The sequence below is a fragment of the Numenius arquata genome, chromosome 2 (genome assembly GCF_964106895.1).
Source record: "Numenius arquata chromosome 2, bNumArq3.hap1.1, whole genome shotgun sequence".
NCBI classification, from domain to species: Eukaryota; Metazoa; Chordata; class Aves; order Charadriiformes; family Scolopacidae; genus Numenius; species Numenius arquata.
The window spans coordinates 34362817-34380608 of record NC_133577.1 but is presented as its reverse complement, the minus strand read 5'-3'; the positions used below and the strand labels follow the sequence as shown (position 1 = coordinate 34380608).

The window sequence follows — 17792 nt, the reverse complement described above, 5'->3', positions numbered from 1 at the left end:
GGGCCGGCAGCACCCCGGGTCGCCCCGCCGGCCTTTCCCCTGGCAGCGGCCCCGCATGCGCGGGCGGGCGGGTAGTGGGGGGGAGGAAGCGGGAGGGCACCAAATTCAAATCGCTGCTAAGGAGGGAGGGGAGAAAACCGGGGGAAGGAGGCAGCTGGGGGGAGCGGAGCGGAGGAGGGAGCAAAGGAGGGAGGAGGAGAAGGGAGTGGGAGGAGAGTGTGGAAGACTAAGGGAAGGCGGTAGAGGCCGGGAGAGGAGTCACGGCGGACGGTGAGGAAGGCAGAGGTGTCAGGGGAAGGATAAGGGCGGCTTCGGGCACCCACGGCCGTAGCGCAGGGCAGCCGCCCCGGCCCGCCCGCTGCGCTCCGCCCTCCCTCCGGCACCATGGTGGACAGGGGCCCCTTGCTGACCTCGGCCATCATCTTCTACCTGTCTATCGGGGCGGCGATCTTCGAGGTGCTGGAGGAGCCGCACTGGCGCTCGGCTACCGACGACTATAAGCGGCAGAAGACGGAGCTGCTCAAGCAGTTCCCTTGCCTGGGCCAAGAGGGGCTGGACAAGATCCTACAGGTACAGTGGGGGCTGCGGCGGGGCCGGGGCTGGGGCTGGGACCGGGGGGTGCCGGCCGGCGGCGGCAGCGGCAGGTGCTGCCGGGCGCCCCGGGGCGGAAAATCCCGCGCCTTCGGGCGGGCGGGAGGAGCGCTGCCGGGCCGGAGGGGCAGCTGGCTCCCCGGGAAAACCCGACCGTAGCCGCGTCTTCACAAAGCCCGGTGCCTAAAACCGTCCCTCCAGCGGGAGCGCGGGGAAAGCTCTTAATCGTATCTAACTACTTAATGATAAAGTGATTCAATGGGTCCGCGTTTCATTCTCTTCCCCCCCTCCCTCCCCCCCCCCCCCCCCGCCGCCTCGGCCCCCACAAGTGGTAAAGGAGCTGGGGGTTGATTTGGGCTCTAGCTGGCCGGGCTCGGGGGCTGGAGGAGCTCCGGCGCGGGGTGCGCTCTGCAGCCCGTCTGTAGCTGGACCGAGCAGCTCTGAATGCGGCTCTTGTTTTAGCAACCCAGGGTGGTTTCTTCTGCCTCAATGGGTGTTGTGTGACGAGGTAGGGAAGGTGAAGCCAAGCGTCTTGATCCTCCTCTATTTGGTCTGACTTCCTTCCCCTCCTCTTTTTTTTTTTTTTTTTCCTTTTTTTTTGTTTGTTTTTTTTTTTTGTTTGTTTTTTTGTTTTTCGTGCTGGATACTCTCCTTGTGAGGAAAACGTGTCTGGGGGTCCGAGTGCGGGTCCCGGTGGTCAGTCGGGGTAACTGAGGGAAAAGCTGAATGCCTCTCACGGATGGATGCTGGTAACTCTTCTCCTGTTAATTTTACTTTAGGAGAATGACTCCTTTCCAAGCCATAAGGAGTTGATAATCGTCCCGTCTCGCTTATCTGGCAGAACGCCTCTTCAAAACTGATTATTAATCAATAACATGTATTAAATCATGGAGCAGTATCAACTTGGTTAGTGCCTTTTTATGGATGTAGTATCCATTAAAACGTGGATGGCAAGCAATGGTGAGCCCTGAAAAATAGGCTGCCCAGATATGTAGGGCTCCAGTGGTAAGAATAAGTCATTTGGGACTTTATTTTAGAAATGTTTATATTGACTAGATCTTCTGGTCACTGTGTTCTAGTGAATTTAAAAAAAAAAAATCCAGAAGTCTACTAATGCAAAAATACAGAAGAGTGGGAAAATGACTCATTAGTTCTGTTGGTGTAATCGATACTGTGCAAGCTTATAAGAGGATATGGTTCTTGGTCCTAAAGGTTTGTGGCTTAAATTCTCTTTCTTCAGTTGGTGGCTGTTTTCTGTGTGCTTCAGATAGCAGAGCTTTCTGGTGGTAATGTCCTTAGTACCCTATTAAATGTGTTTTTGTGGTATATGGTGAAACGGATGGATGGAGGCTTGAAATTTATAAAGGGATGTTGGAAAGTGAAAGATTATGCTATTTTTTGAGTATGCTTTTGCTGTTCTGGAATCTTACTGAAATTTTACTCTAGGTTATATCCCAAACCTGCTATAGCATCCTCAAGAGAAAACCCTTACTTGGGTTGGGATGCGCGTTAAGCCTGATGTGCTTAACTTGCTGCAGCCATAATGCAGAATCTAGATTGTGGCTCAATTTAGGATGAAATTCATGTTGGTATGAGAGAGTTATTAGGGTTTGTTTGCTTTCGATTTTTTTTTTTTTTTTCCCCATGATCCTTATCACGATTAATCCTGAAGTGGCAGAAAGATTGTTCTTAAAATAAAAAATTGCAACATAAAAGTTATTTGGGCAGTTCATTAGAATAGACTGTACGATAGAGCACACTGCAGAATGGGGATGGGTGCAGAAGCAATGAGGAGAAAAAAAGTAGTGTAAGTATCTCTCCACAGCACGATGTGGAGGGCCTTCCCTCTTCAGTGCGTGTTAGCTCCTGGTGATATTCTCATATTCATGTGATTTCAGTTTTGCCTCTGTACTACTTCCAATCATACCTTACCTTCCATGTCCAGTCTTGCTGGTCTAATGATCCCTCATAGATATTCTGTTGTCTTCTTAAGCTCAGGTTAGTTAAAATTTAAGTCTTACCTTGCTCTTACTTCACTCTTACTGGTAACTGGAAACTTCACTGCCTGCTTTCTTCCAGACTTGTAGTTTTGTTCCTGTTTTTATTCAACTTCTGTGTGAGTAGTGATGGGAAGAAGGGGAGTGGCATTTCCTACAGAGAAGCATGGCAGGGTGAAGTCTAGCCTAGCTGAAGTCAACTGAAGTGGGGGGGGAATCATGAAAGGACATCAGGGTTTCATCCCAAGTAAGCTGTAAAGTATATCAGAAATAGTCTTCGTAATTGTCCTTTCTCAACCACTATCCATCCTGGGTTCTACTGAATCTTTAAAACATTACTAACGTGTTCTCTTTTGGCAAATTCTGATCATCCTGTTTTCATATTAAACCTCCAAATTTTTTCTCTTATAATACATCCAGAATGTTCTTGATTTGAAAAAGTGCATTTTCCCACCTCTGTTTTGTTCCTCTGAGCCTCCTCCATGGACTCCCTAAACTTCTTTGGATTTTGCATTATTTCATTATTTGACTCATTTCTCTGTTCTTGTCTCTTTTTTTTAAATGGCCTTCAGTCTTCATCTTGTAGCCTCTTCTCTCACTCTGTTTGCGATCCTCTCTGACACCCATGTGTCTCTACAGAGCCACATTGAGCTTTGCTCTAACTTCACTGATGTTCTTTTTTAATATCCCCATTTAAATCACATTGGATAAAGTTCTTCAACAAATATCACCAATATAGGATTTTAAATGGTTAGTAAAATATAAGGATGCTAAGAGGTGTTCAAGCTGAACTAACAATACCAATTTTGTTTCCAGAAGCAGCCTGAAAGGTGACAAGGACTGACTTACTCAGAGGCTGGTTTCTCTGCTGCCCTTGTTCCCCATCCAGGTTAGCTCGTGTGTTCATCTGAGTCTGATGTTAGCTGTAAGGGAAATGGAAACTCTGTGTGGAATGGCTACATCGTTAGATCTGTAGTGCAATCTTAACCACTTAAGAACACAAGTAGATTATCAGCACCGATTCTCAATTCACATACAGACTGGTATCTCTGTACCACCAGTTTAAGTGATTAAGTGGGCTGTATTAGATCAAATACTACCTAAAATTTGTGTTATGAAACCTTTATTACAGAATATCACAGTAGAAACAAACTGCAATAAATGTTTATTGAAACGTATTTAACACACTTTCAGAAAACTCACAAGCTGAGTATTGTAGGATATGCTAAAAGGAAATCCTTTTCCCCCAATCCTAACTGTAAAATGCCTAAAAATAAACTTGTTTAAAAATAGCTTTTAGAAGTCTCTTATGAGAAGAATCCTTTTGCTTTTGATTACTTTAAGTACCATATTACTCATTATAACTATAAAGTGTAAAGAAACTACTTAAACTCTTCTTGGAGTAATGCTACTTAGACCCTGATGTTAAAGGTGACTCAATCTGGACGATGTATAGGCTGGTTGCTGCCTGCCCATGCTCTTCTGGGTAAAGCTGATTGCTCAAATGAAAATGTGGCTGAGAAGCTTCACATGGCAATTCATGTAGGCCTCCGAAAACACTCAACCACAACCATGTATTGACACAAGGAACTGTGTCAACTGTATCCCAAGGTACAGTTACCTTGGGATAGAAATGTCTCATAACACTGTGGAATAGCTGCAAAAATAACATTTTTAGTAGTGATGTAACTGTGCCATATTTATGACAACTGTAGAATCTTAAAAGTAGTGTAACACCTCTGTCTGTTGAAAAAAGTCTATGATTTGTCCTTGCCACTTGCTGCTGTGGCCTGAAGTCCTGGGACGTTTTAGGAAGAGGGAGAAGGTTGAGGTCAGTGATGACACCTTTGCCTGCCCTGTAGTAGGAATGAATTTTGGAGACAGAAGCAAATGTAAACAATTCAGTAATTTCCCTCTTCTCCAGTTCCTTACTTTTACTCTTTATTGCTCCATCCTGATTGTGAAACATCAGCTTAATGATAAAGGAACTATTCATGCAAGGACAAGCCCTCTTGACCATCATGTCACTACTCACATGAGCAAAAGTTGGCAAAACTGGGCCACATCTTGTTTACTGGGATATCTCTTTTTATTGGCCCACCAGAGTCATCAAAAAATTAAGTGCTTCCCATTGATAAACATCGAGGCTGGTGAAAAGAAAGGGGAGAATTTGAAGATGAGTGAAAATGGTTACTTTCAAAACAGCAATAAAACGGAGAAACTTGCTGGCTTCATTTAGGAGAAGCAGACAAACATACTGAGTATGAGAACAAATAATTGAGGTCTTTATTTGAAAAGCATACAAGGCTCTAAACAGGCTGGAGAGATAACTTTAGAAACCTAAATGTTTAGACTTAAAGTCCAGTGTTGTGAGCAAACATTTAGAAGACTTAAGGCAAGCTTCTGCTAGGATATACATGGTACACAGGAGGATTGTGCTAAATGAAGTAACAGTTAAGTGGCTTAATAGTAGTTTCTTCTCCCTGTTTTTTAAAGCCAGGATGTTTTCTCCACTCACAAATACCGACAGGTGCATTTACAGGATTTTGGTTTGTGTATGAGGATGCTGAAGTTTGCTTCTAGTTTTGCTTATTCTTGGAGTTTGTCAGTCTTATTATGAAACTTTAAAAATATTTGCTGATTCTGAGCACTGTTTCCCACAATGCTGGTACTCCCATCCAAACTGGTACCTCAAGGTTTAAATCTGTGTGCAATACTACTGAGAAAGTTTGCAAACTATGGTTTTCTAAAAAACTTGAGCTAAGTTTTAAATGCTTTTCATTAGTTCAAGGAAGATTATGGCTTTTGCTTATGCTTTGTAGAGTGATTTGTTTTCCATTGTAAAGTTAGTGGGGCCATATTTTTCATAATATTTCCATTCCCTTGTGCTCTTTAGGAGGTGCATAAATGATGTTCTAGGTTTGGTTGGTTGGTCAGTCTTTAACATCCTGATCCCTTCCATCTGAAGTATTGAAAGGGGGGAGACAAATAGGAGACTGAACTCCTTAGTTGGAATGACAGGTGAGCTGTCTCTTTCAAGAGTAGGACTTTTGCATGGGCTGAACAAAGTAAAGCTGAGCAGCTATCAGATAAGAACAAGTGGCTGCCAGTGGAAAAATCTTTAACTACAAAGTTAACAACTACATCTAATACCTGTCATATAAAAACCTGACAGTGCAAATTAAGGCTTATGCCTGAGAAATAGGTATTGCTAGATTTTTGAAATGTATATCTTTAGTTATGCACTCTCTAAGTTCAGCAGGGATGAACTGAGATGAAAATGTAGGACCACTGTCCACAGTGCTCTGTCGTATCTCAGACTGTGTTATGGATATTGCCACTGCAGCATTAGGAGAGGAAAACTAAGCATAGGCAGTTCTACATTACTCCATGGCTTTTCTCTGTTTCTACATGCAAAATCATATGTAAGCAGGCATGCTTTTATGTTGTGGTTTGGTTTTTTTTGTTTTTTTTTTTTTTTGTTTGTTTGTTTTTTATTTTTTAACCTGTTTAACCATTACGTTGTTTAAACTTTCTTGGAACATAGATAAACAAAACTGATAGTGCATGCACTGCAACTCTGCTGATGGAGCAACAGCAATCGATCAGAAGTTAAATTTTCCTGCTAAAGCTTTTCCTTTTTCCTGCTATGGATTTAATCCTTGAGTGCTTGTAGTATGTTGTCCTGTTACTTAGGACAGAATGTTCATATTACCTGACGTGTTACCTTCTGCTACTAGCTGTGTTTTCTGGCAAGCTCTGCTCTAGAAACCATGTCACGCAAGATTTGTGGGTTATCAAAAGCTCATTGTCCTACAAGATCCAGGAACCCCAGTTTGGTTCATACTGTATATATGGTTATTGCAAGATACCTTCTGTAGCCAGTGAAGATACAGTGTAATGATGACTTTGTACAGATTTCCTTAAATTGAATTGTTGTTTTTGCTGTAAATATTAATTTTAAAAAAAAAAGTATTGTTTTGCTTTTCTCTGAATGCTGTTGACCTTCAGAGCAATCACATTTCATGCTGGTACTGCAAGTAGATGTCAACATAGTAGCGTACAAGCAGAAACAAGCTGGGTTGCAAGTGGCAGTCAATAGTCTGATTAGCAACGGAGTAAGTGAGAATGGTTTCGTGCTATAGACCTGCTGATCACAGTGCCTGTAGTTGCAAGGATTTTATTTTGTGCTGAATCTTGTATGATCCTATGAATTGATTGCCTATGAGCGAGCAGCTAAATTTCTTCATGGAGTATGTCTTTAGGTTTTGTTTAGCCAAAATGAATTCAGCTCATAAGCTCTGAGTCTGCTCTGTAGTATGACAAAAAATAAAACCCAACCAAAAAAACCCCTGGTAACAGGGCACAACTGGAAGAGTTGCACTTAAAACACCACTGTAGTCACACCTGAAGCTCTTCGTGGTGCTACAGACATCCTCAGGAGACCCACACTTAGAGGCAGATGGAACCCCTAAAATATGGCATGCAATACACACCCTGCATTTTTACTAGCTCTGCTTATTGAAGGGATGGCTTAGGCTTGAACCCATAAATTCATCTTCCTTTATTTCCTCTCTTTGTTCTGATTTGGGTTCCTCAACAGCACTGCCAGTTCTAGTGTTACTAGATCTTTTCTTTAAAACACCAAATTCTTTAGCTGGGGACTTCAGGCTAGCAGTTTGTTTTCTGTGTCCACCTGTCTTATTTTATCATGTTTTTATATTCGAGGTCTTAGATATTGCTGTATTAATTACATACTTAACAATATTTTAATTGTAGGCAGGAGAGATCCCTCTCCTTGCCACAGCACAACAGTTGTGTGGACTCTAGTGGAACAAAGGCAGTGCTAGGTGCAAAATAGCTTCTGGAATGTTTTAAGGTCAAACTTTGTCCCCTGTTTTCTTAAGAGAAAGAAACATGAGTGATGGAAAGGGAGGAGGAAACTAATAGTAGGTTGTATATTATAGCCTCTGTTGAATCTGAAATCAAGTTCCTTTTCTAACAATATGTGTATCTGGTGTTTCTTGTGATGGACCTGTTTTTTAACCCCTGTTGTGGGATCAATTGCTACGGATCAGCCCATGTGTAGGACTATATTTCTACCTTAATGAGAAGGTAGACGTGGATCGTGACTGAGCAAACTGGCAAATACTAATTGATTTTATTCTGTGCCGGCATCTTACAAATATTGTGTAAACAGGTTCCAACTGCTGAGAAACAAAACCCAGACCTGTGTGTCTCTTTGAGGTTGCAACAGGTGCCAAAAAAGTCTCAGTTGGATCTATCACAGGCCTCTGAACTCTGATCCTTCTTAACGGCAAAGATATCAGTTACTTAACATTAATTTGAACTCCACATTAAGTCATAAGATTGTCAGATAATGGCAAGCTAATGAGTGATAGTTAATAGAACTTGAAAATAATTCTGCAAAGGTGTTCAAAGGTCCTGAGGTGGAAAGCATGGTCAGATATGACACAGTATTTTTGTTGGCTTAGCTAAAATATCAAATTCATCAGTGATGACTTCTATCTGTGACCTTCAAGTGCTCATATTGCTGCTCCTCTTTTCTACTTCAAACCCACTCCAATGGAATAAAAAAAGCTTTGGAGGAAGAACCAGGTGTGGTCCCTTGCTAGAGAAATGGCAGCTATAAGTACGTTTGTTCTGGCCTATGAAGGAAGTGAGCCTGATGAGTCTCTTCCAGGCACCAAAGGAACAGGGGAGGAGTTTGGAGCCATGCAGCTGTATATAGAGAAGGGGTCTAATCAAACTCACTGGTGGTACTGACTTCTCCCACAGCTTCTCTTGCAGCAGTCTGGCTGGAACCCTCACCCTACTACATGCACAGCTGTTATAATTGCTGCTAACCAGCTTCACAGACTGTAATGCAAATATGTTAAAATCAGGTTAAACAGTTGAACTATGATAACTTGCCACTTAAGTTAGAATTTCAACCTTCAGGCCTGCGTAAGTGGTGTGTACATGACTGCAGAATGACCGAGGGCAGTTCTGTAATCAACGCTTGCCTTGTTGGTGCAAGGGATTTTGAAGGGCACTGGAGTTTATGCTTAGAAAATCACTCTTTATTACTGGCATGAGTGCACTCTGAAAGCTTTTCACCTGTGTCAATTTGCCGCTTTAAAATAATACTTGCATGTGTCCACCTCCATTTTTTTTATGGCTTTTGGAGTGGAAGACAAGAGAAAGGAGAAGAAGAATGAAAAACTTTGAAGTTGGTTCTGTTGTAGCAGCAAAATTAGTAAACTTTATTGTGTCTCTATGTGATTTGTTACAGTAATACTACATTTTCAAGGTAGTATATTAGCTGGATTGTGACTGTAGGATAACTCTGTGTTTTCATGAAGCTGCTATGTAGTCTCTGCAAGGTCCTAAAGCTGTCAACTTGATTAATGAAATGAGCATAGATGTCTTTATCTTACATTTAAGAGAAGTAAAATACAGTTTGCACTCTGAGAATACCTTGGCTTTATGTGTTAACAATGCTTGCTCAGCTTTGCTACAATTAGTTGGTTATTTGGACAGATGTCCCCACAGTTGGCTGCTTGTTGTTGTTTCCTAGCAGAGAAACACTGCAATAGTTTCACACTATGCACTGACTAGGTGCTTTCGGCTGAATTCTGTGCATCTTTCTTAGGAAAAGAGTCTCACTTACTTGAGAACTGCAGCTTTTCTGTGGTTTTGATGACTTCCGAGCATCTTGTGTGCCAAGCGGGTTTTAAGCTCGAGGGTTCTCTACGTAGCAATGTACAAGTGCTTCCCCTGTCTCAGCTTCTAAGAAGGTAATAGATGCCTGCTGAACGGTTAGAGATGTCAGTTGCGGGAAATCCAGGCTAGGAAGGAAGAGTGAAACAAAGAGACGACAAACTGTAGTGCTTCTGCCAGGTCATCCCTCTTCCCTTTAGTACAGTAGCAAGAAGATAGCGGACTAGTTTGGCATCAGGGATGGGAGAGTTGAGAAGTGACAGGGCACAGAGTCTGTTAATTACCTGCCACGCGTCAAGCTGTACTTTACTCTTTGCCTTCAGCTTGTCTCGTGTTAGATGTTTAGAAATGACCTGCAAATGTATGGGAATCATTATGAATCTGGAAGTCTGCACGGTTTGGTAGTCTTAAGGTTGGAAGATTTCAGTTGACTAAACTTGCTTTTTCACTTATTCAAAACGCTTTCTACAGGATATATGCAATGACTTTCTTACCATTGGTTTTTGCCTGGGAACTGAATGTTGTATGGGATTGAGAAGATCATTGAAGAATTATTGAAGCAGTATCTGCTCTGCTAGTTGTTAAAGTTACTGATTGGAAGCTCTCATGGGAATGAAGCCCCTTCTGTGTACTTAGTAATATAGTGTTGAACATAATAGCAGAAGATTGTGTTCCAGCGCACATGTGGGGGTGGTGGTATGGTTTTCAATGTTATACAATTCCTGCAAAAATGGGGTTTGTGTGTATGCTGACTCAATTGTATTTAAGAAATACTCTAATGCATAGGCAGCTCTGACTAGCAGACTGATGCTATTACCAGTAATTCACTCACCCAGCAGAAGAAACAAGATAGACTAGGCAAGATATGCCATTACAGGTCTGAGAGTGTCTAGATCAGACTGTTTCCCAGCGCATTTATCCTAGTTACTGATCGCAGTTCTTCATATCATGCTATAACTGTGCTGGCAGATCTGTCTATATTTGAAAATATTTGTCCAGAGCAGCTTCCTCTCCCTCCCAATCCTCTTCAAAGATCAGTCTTGAGCTAATCTAGTGTTGAAGGGATTTGTAGTAAGTACCATAACAAAATTTTGTTTTAGTTTAAGCCCTTGATAAAGCTAAATACATAGTAACAGAAATCTCAAAGCAAATAGTGTTTCTGTGGCAGGCATTCTCCCCTTTCTTACTCCTCTTAACATAAACCCATCACCTTGCTATTCACACAAAGCATCCTGTCCATGTTGATGTTGGAAGCCTGCCTTGTCGCCGCCTCCTGCTGTCTGATGGACAGATACAGGGAGAGAGAGGAGCACAGTTGAGGTTATGTGAAGTTTTCAGTTGGCTCTGGAAACTTTGTTGTTTGCTTGCCCTAACAAGGTGAGTTAATAAAGGTTCTGCCCCAAAGAGTTAATAGCCAACTGTGTGACTCTTGCTCCTGTTCTGCAGTTCAAAAGTCTACTTGATTAAAAATGTTGTTACACTTAGTACTCTGCTCCACCCAAGCCTGATCACTTTTAGTTTTGTTTCCTTGATTTGATGCTGTTGGGAAAAACAAGATTTTTATTCTAGTATGTGTAAGCTCACTGAATTGTCAGACAAGTAACAGTTGTTTTACCAGGAACTGCCGCCTTTGCTTTTTAAACTTGTTTCTCCTTAATATAGGCTTTTAAACATGTGTGATGCTACTAGTACACTTTGGCAGCAGCTTCTATCTAGTTTTCCTTCAGAAAAGCAAGACCTTTAATGTTGTATTGAAATTTGGGGATGAAATACAAAAATGCTTGTGAAACAAAAAGCCTATGACATTTTGGTCCTAGTTACTAAGAAATAAACTCCAAAGAGTTTTTAGGGTGTTCTAACAAAGTGACTTTCGGTAAATTTCTTAATCTGAAGCATGTTTTTATGCATGGCTATAAATGGGAGAGAGCATAGTATGCTTCTTAATATCACGTTACTTTATGCTGCTGTTCATTCACTGAGTTGAAAAGCTTATTTAGGCCTCTGTAAGCAAAGTTGTCAAGCTTGGATCACCTGTGGTTTGACTTGTCCTAATGAACTATTCTTATACACTGAAGCATGGGGGGCAAGGGGAAAGCTTCATTTTTAAACTCAGCTTCCCCTTTTACTTCTGTGTAGTATCAAGGCTTTTCTATCCAAATATTCCAATTTATACCATTTTATGGGCGGGTGAATATCTGCACAGATTAACTAGGTTGCTGCTCCAGGTCTTGAGGCCTTGTTTGAATAAGGGGAAAAAAAATAAATTGCAACACTTCAAAGATATAGTCCAACCCCTCCCCATATAGTAAACTAATCTTGGTAAACTGTTTTTATTGATACTAGGATTGTTTTGGTGTAATTTAGATCTACTTAAATCAATTGCAGCTAAACCGAAATAAATTATTTTGGAAACTGACTGCTGCATGGGTTAGCATCTGCTTATGCAATAGGTACCCACTCTGTTGCAATAGTCTCATGTAAACACCGTCTGGTTCTAACCCTGCTTAACACAAACTGGTGTGCGGGCTTGATTAAACTCTCAACTCTTCTGCTTCCACTTTCTTATCTCTAAAATGGGGACAACAGCATTTTCCAAAGCCCTTTTAAAGAGGAGTTGGCTACACTAGTCACCATGTATGTATTCAGATAGGAAGGAAGCCTAATCTGCTATTATAGATTATTCCAACTTCTTAATTTCAGCTGATGCAACATAAAAGTTGTTGAAATACTTTTTTTTGTTTCCAACCAAGGGAAAGTGTGTTATAAGCATAGTGGCGCAGAAGCCCTCAAAATTAAGCTGTATTAATGAAAGATACAAAATCATCTAATAGGTTTTATTTCTGAATGAGAGTAATTTGAGGCCAAAGAAAAGTTGGGGCACTCAGCATCTGCAGAACAGCTGCAGTTCTCATGCAGCAGTAACCTTTAGTTAATTTGTCTTCAAAACATGTCTATGTGGAACTTGGGAAAGTGAAAAGGAAACAGTTCTATAATTGCATTCATCACAAGAGCAAGGGAATGCTGGTAAAGCACTGAATATGCTTTTCATCAAAATAGTTTATTAACTAGTTCATTAAACTGGAACCTAGTCCTGAAATTAATAGGGGGAAAAGTCCATATCAACTGTTAAATTCTGTAGTCATGATCTGTCAAAGAAGCCAGATGCCTTTTCAAAACTGTTGGTGTTTGCATCCATTGCACATAAGTGGAAAGGAGAAATAAAGTTAAGCAGCATTAGTTCATTCAAGAATAGGTTTTGCAAGTATCACAAATAGGTAAACTTCAGTGTTCAATTCTGCAATGACAAAATAGTTCCAGTTAACTAATTTGCTGATTTATGAGTTTCACTTATTATTTAACTCTGCAGAAAGCCACAAAAAGGAAATAACCTTCTTGATCTCTTTCCATTAATATCCCTCACATTGTTTGTCCTGTGAATTATGACTTATAGGAAAATTAACTGTCCATGCTATACATCATATACAAGCAAGTCTTAAACAGTGCATGCTGTAAAAATATTGACATGCCTCCAAGAGGTTAATACCCCTACAAATTAGAACTTTTTTCCAGAGGAAACAGTAACACCTAGTTGTACTGCAGAATGGAAGTAGAGCTCCATTTGTTCAAATGAATTTTTTGTTATGGGCTCTTACCACCTAAGTATCAATTATGACTTTGCATTTCATTCTAAAATAGAAAATATTCCAAAACTTGGGGGTTTAATGCAGAATTAATTCATTCTCTCATTTCAATAGTTTACCCTTTGTAGTCTTTTTCACACATTTGGGCTGAGAGGTCACTACTGAAGTGTGTTGCTAGCTTGTTGTTATGGCAAAGAGAATGTTAGCAGCAGGACAGCAAGGGTTGGTAGTGAGGGGAAGCTTAATCATTCAACTGTAATGGTTCCATTTGACAAAACCCCTTAAAATTCACCATGTAGCAGCTTACAACTGCTTGATTTCTGATAAAACAGTGGCTTTAAGTTCTTCTGTGCTTAGGGGCTTGATTTCATTTCTAAGAATGAAAAACTGCCAATACAGCCATGAGAGAGTTTATTATTACACATTCAAGGTACAGAAACAGCAGCAAATATTTCCAAAGAGTTGACTACTCACAGCTTTTCTGTCAAGTCAATGTGAGCAATGCTGGCTTGGCCTCAACTTGCCCTAGTAAGGAGTAAGGAAGAAGGGGTATGTGCTTAGGTCCAACCTTGTTTGGGCTGAATGTCCTTTTGTGGCCTTACTGTTGAATTTACTGCGTGAAAACTGAAGCCTCAGACTTGGGGCATTCCTTTCAGTAGAGGTAGTTTGGGAAAGCAATGGGGAGTTTCCATGAGGATGGAGGAAAAAGGCAAAACACAGCACTTGTTGCAGATGGTGAAATCGATAAGCATTATCCAAATCACAGCTGGGCAGAGTACAACAGGTTTCCGCAAACACATATGTACAGTGTGAGGGTTTTTAGAAAACGGTTATGTGTCTTTTGACTGAAAAGTTCTCAAACTGCTTATTTTTAAAATACTGTTTTGTAAAGCAGAGGTTTATGACAGAAAGTTGCAAGGATAACCGTAACTCTTGCTTTGCTTTTTACAAAACAAAAGAACAAAGACCTGCCCTTCTTCACTTCCTCTGCCTGTACTCGCAGTGGTGTAGTGTTTCTGCTGCAATCCTTGATTACTGTTCTGTTTCCATTATCAGATGGAATATTTTCATGCAAAATTTGCTTAATCTGAACAAGATAACTTGTGTTATGTCTGTAGCTGTAGACATAATAGCCATCTGTAAACAAACCTTCAATAGGACAGCATTTTGTACAATTAACAAGTGCAAATTATCATTACAAAATCACTAATGTTGACTTGTACTTCTCTTAAATATGGTCCTAAGATGAGCTTCACAAAATCAGTAGGGCATTTCCTTCACTAGTCTACTCAGTGAAGGAAATGACATATATTTTATGATGCTCAAGCCTTATTGAGAGACCTTTTTAAACTTGTTAGAAGTCTGCCAGGAAAAAAATATAAATCAAGCTGGTGCTGCAAAACTTTTGTTATTCTACTTATCAGTACAGTTGTTTCTTTCCAAGTAATTTGTTTTACTCTATAACATTTCTCTCCCCTACTCTCCATCATATCAATCCTTGAGGAAGAAATCCTGCATGCCTTTGAATGGTGCCACAGAAAATGGTGAAATTGTTTACTCTTTCTCACAATTTCTGTCTGAAGAACTCCTCTATTACTAAGGGGATTTTACTGTAGGACAATAATATGCTCCCCAATGCATTAGAATTGCAGTAAGGATTTCAGATCTAAAATCTTATCTGTAACACCACGCTGTAGAAATAGTTACATTAAACTAAACCATTGTTAAACTGGATTTGGCTTAGACAGCAGGGTTCATCTACACTACCATGCCTAATGCTTTGATTAAAAACTATTGCACAGGTCGAGAACCTGTTTTAATTTACAGCTTAATTTCATTCACACTCAGTTTTTTTGTTTTGTTCTTATACCAACACTGGGTTTGGTTTAAATGGCTTTTGTTTGTGGTCTTACATTATAGTTTCTGATGTCATACAAAAGAAATCAATGCTATCCCATCTCAGCCTTCATTTTTGCAGTACAAAGTGATTTGGCTGACCCATAATAGTTTCCTCATTCTTCTAGCCCTTGTCTGCTTCTTCCCATTTCTTGACAGCAGATGACCAGAATTGTAGAAATTGTGCCAGTGCTTTGCAGAATGACAGCAAGACATCAGGAAGGGAATTTCAAGCATCTGACTGTTCCTTGAAGTTCTTCCCCTTTTGTTTTTATTGATGTGCTTCTGTTGCTGAGTTGCCTAAACTGTGTGACTGGACCGATGAGATATAATGAAAAAAAATATATTTCACTTGCACTTACTCCTGTAGATTACAATAGCACTTTGATGCCAGAGAATGGGAAAGGAGAGGCAGAATAATTTGCAGTGGGTGACTAGGACATCTTAAAGCTGTGTTTCAAAATACCCAATTTTTGAAACATGGTTCTTCATTAAGATATGTTATTACTGAAAGTAAAGCAGTAAGGATTTAGTGTACAATTGGCCAGAACTGTTTGTAGGCATCTCAAATCAGCCGAGCAATAAATGTTTGAAAAAAAGTGTTTATATGTTGAAGGCATGTCAAAGTCTATAACATCACCAGTACCAAGTACATTACCCAAGTACATGGGTAATACGAATGAAAGGTCTGGTGCCATCCTTGCTAATGACTGAAATGATGCCAGTAAAGGACTCTAAAAGATACAGCCAGTGTGCCAGCTCATTGCTCTGTCATTACTTTTTTTTTTAAGCTTATAGCACTGCTGGGGCTTATCACAACTCATGTGCTACCTGTATAAAACCTTATCTTCTCTAAATAAAATTGATGACAAAACCTATATTGCTTTCAAGGGCAATAAGGTCCAATTTCAAGATACAGACATTCTGGAACTCCCTCTTACTTCAGGCTAGTTGAGGGAGAGATTCAGTTCATAGCATAGACTGAAGGAGGAAATTACAGAAACTAGATACGTTTTATGCTGTATTTTGCTAGTCTGCTCTCTCTTGTGGAAGATACAGTTCAACTAAGTCAGGTGGTTTTCCAGTGGTTCTCTTCTACAGACAGGCATCTTCTGTTTTTTAAATCAACGCCCTTTACTGGAACTACTGTATTTCGATTAATTTTCAGAAACTGCAGAAGTTAGGAAGCTAGGAGGGTTAAATAGTACACTTGTTCCACACCCACTTGTTTGTCCCACAAGAGATAATTCTCTTGTCATGTCAATGGTGATTATTTCCTGGGATATTTTCCATTAACTTTAAAACTCTCAGCCCTTGTTCTCCATGCCAAGGGACAAAAAACCCCACACTCTAACAAACCAAAACAAACAAACAAAAGAGGGCATTTGCATCTTGGGAAGCATAATGTCCTCGGGCAAGCGCTCTCAATTATGCTTATTACTCAGCTGTAACTTTCCATGCAAAACTCAAAAATACCAATACGTTTTGTGAAGCTTGTGTTCATCCCGGTGGGAACAAAAAGATGATGGTGCTGATTGAGTGGGTGATCTTGCAGTACATTACAGCGATACTGACTCTTTTTCTCCTAGTAGAAGCAACCCTAAGGGCTTATTGTAGCTAGAGTAGAATTCATGGCAGTGATCAGCATTTACATCTATATCAACTACTAAAATGGTCAGCACATGTAGGTCTGGTTTTAATTGGGCAGCTGGGGCAGGGTGAGGGGGGAGACTAGAGTATATTAATATATCTAATGCTGGCACTACAGAAGTGCCCAAGATATTTATCCTCATCTCTTCTGTATCCTGTTCATGCTTTGTGCAGTTTTGATCATCTTTCCAAGCAGGGAATAGCAGGCACAATTATTTACCTTCTCTATTCCCAAGCAATAACATGGAATTAATTTGACAGTAGACTCACAAATTGTTTCCACTGGACTGTGTCCTGAGGCCTCCAGACTCATAGATATTGGCCACAATTAAGTTTTTCATGAGACTTTCAAGTTCGAGCAAGTATGAAGATGGTTCTTTACATCTTCTCTAAATTCATGATGTATTGCATGGCCTTCAGATAACAAGCTAAAACCAGGGCAGAGCATGTATCTTTGAATTTTGCATGTAAAAAACCTTTCCCCCCCTTTTTGTCTCCAACTAACTAGAGCTATTTCTGGTTAATAAATTGAGATTGGGTTTGAAGAGCATGATTTCTTCTGCCCAATATAGGTTAATAAATAGTTTGCCTTTGTGAAAGATCACTTAATCTGGTTAAATTGTAATTGAAAAATAGGAAAACAAATGAGCACTTAATGAAATAACAAAGTTTGATCTGTGACAAGTGTGCCTTCTCTACCCTGGTTCTTTTAGGCAACAAGGAAGCATATAGAGTAAGAGAACACAGTGGCAAAGAGATGCCTGTGCCTGTAGTACTGTCTTTATCAAGAATACCCTTCACAAGTTAAAAAAATTATTTCTTTCCTTCACTGCGTTGTCAGTGTGAGCAGTTACGGTTTAAGAAAGCTTGATGCTTGGTTCCTGTTACAAATTTATCTTTTTAATATTGTTCCCACACAAACATTGCACTTGCAAAAAGGTAAAACAAAACCCAGGATGGGAAAAAAAGGCAAACTGAAGTGCCTAGACTTATTTAAGTCTCCACTCTGTTCCTTTTGAGACTCGGTCCACTGAAGAACTTTCTGGTTGTTTAACATGCATAATTGGTGGTACGTTAAAATAATGATGCCAGAGGGTGAGAAAAAAATGCTGTCATCAGTGCTTGGGAGAAGGTGGGGGAAAACTCCTTTCCACTTCGCAGAACAGTTAGAAAGAAAGTCTCTTCTGTAAGGTCAGGATGGATTTTTAGGCCACTAGCCTAAAAGAGACAGGGACCTGTGACACTATTATCTCTTCAGTTTTATTTATGATGGCATTGCATCCAAATGCAAATG

General features: G+C 40.3%; 1 protein-coding gene across 1 annotated transcript in view; it reads left to right on the top strand.

Annotated features, from left to right (window-relative positions):
- Positions 1-384: 384 nt before the first annotated feature.
- KCNK5 (potassium two pore domain channel subfamily K member 5) overlaps positions 385-17792 on the top strand; it is a 31811-nt gene continuing 14403 nt past the window's right edge. Inside the window, exon 1 of the mRNA XM_074168966.1 lies at positions 385-570. Coding sequence (XP_074025067.1) covers positions 385-570 — 186 coding nt within the window. The remainder of the gene's footprint in view (positions 571-17792) is intronic.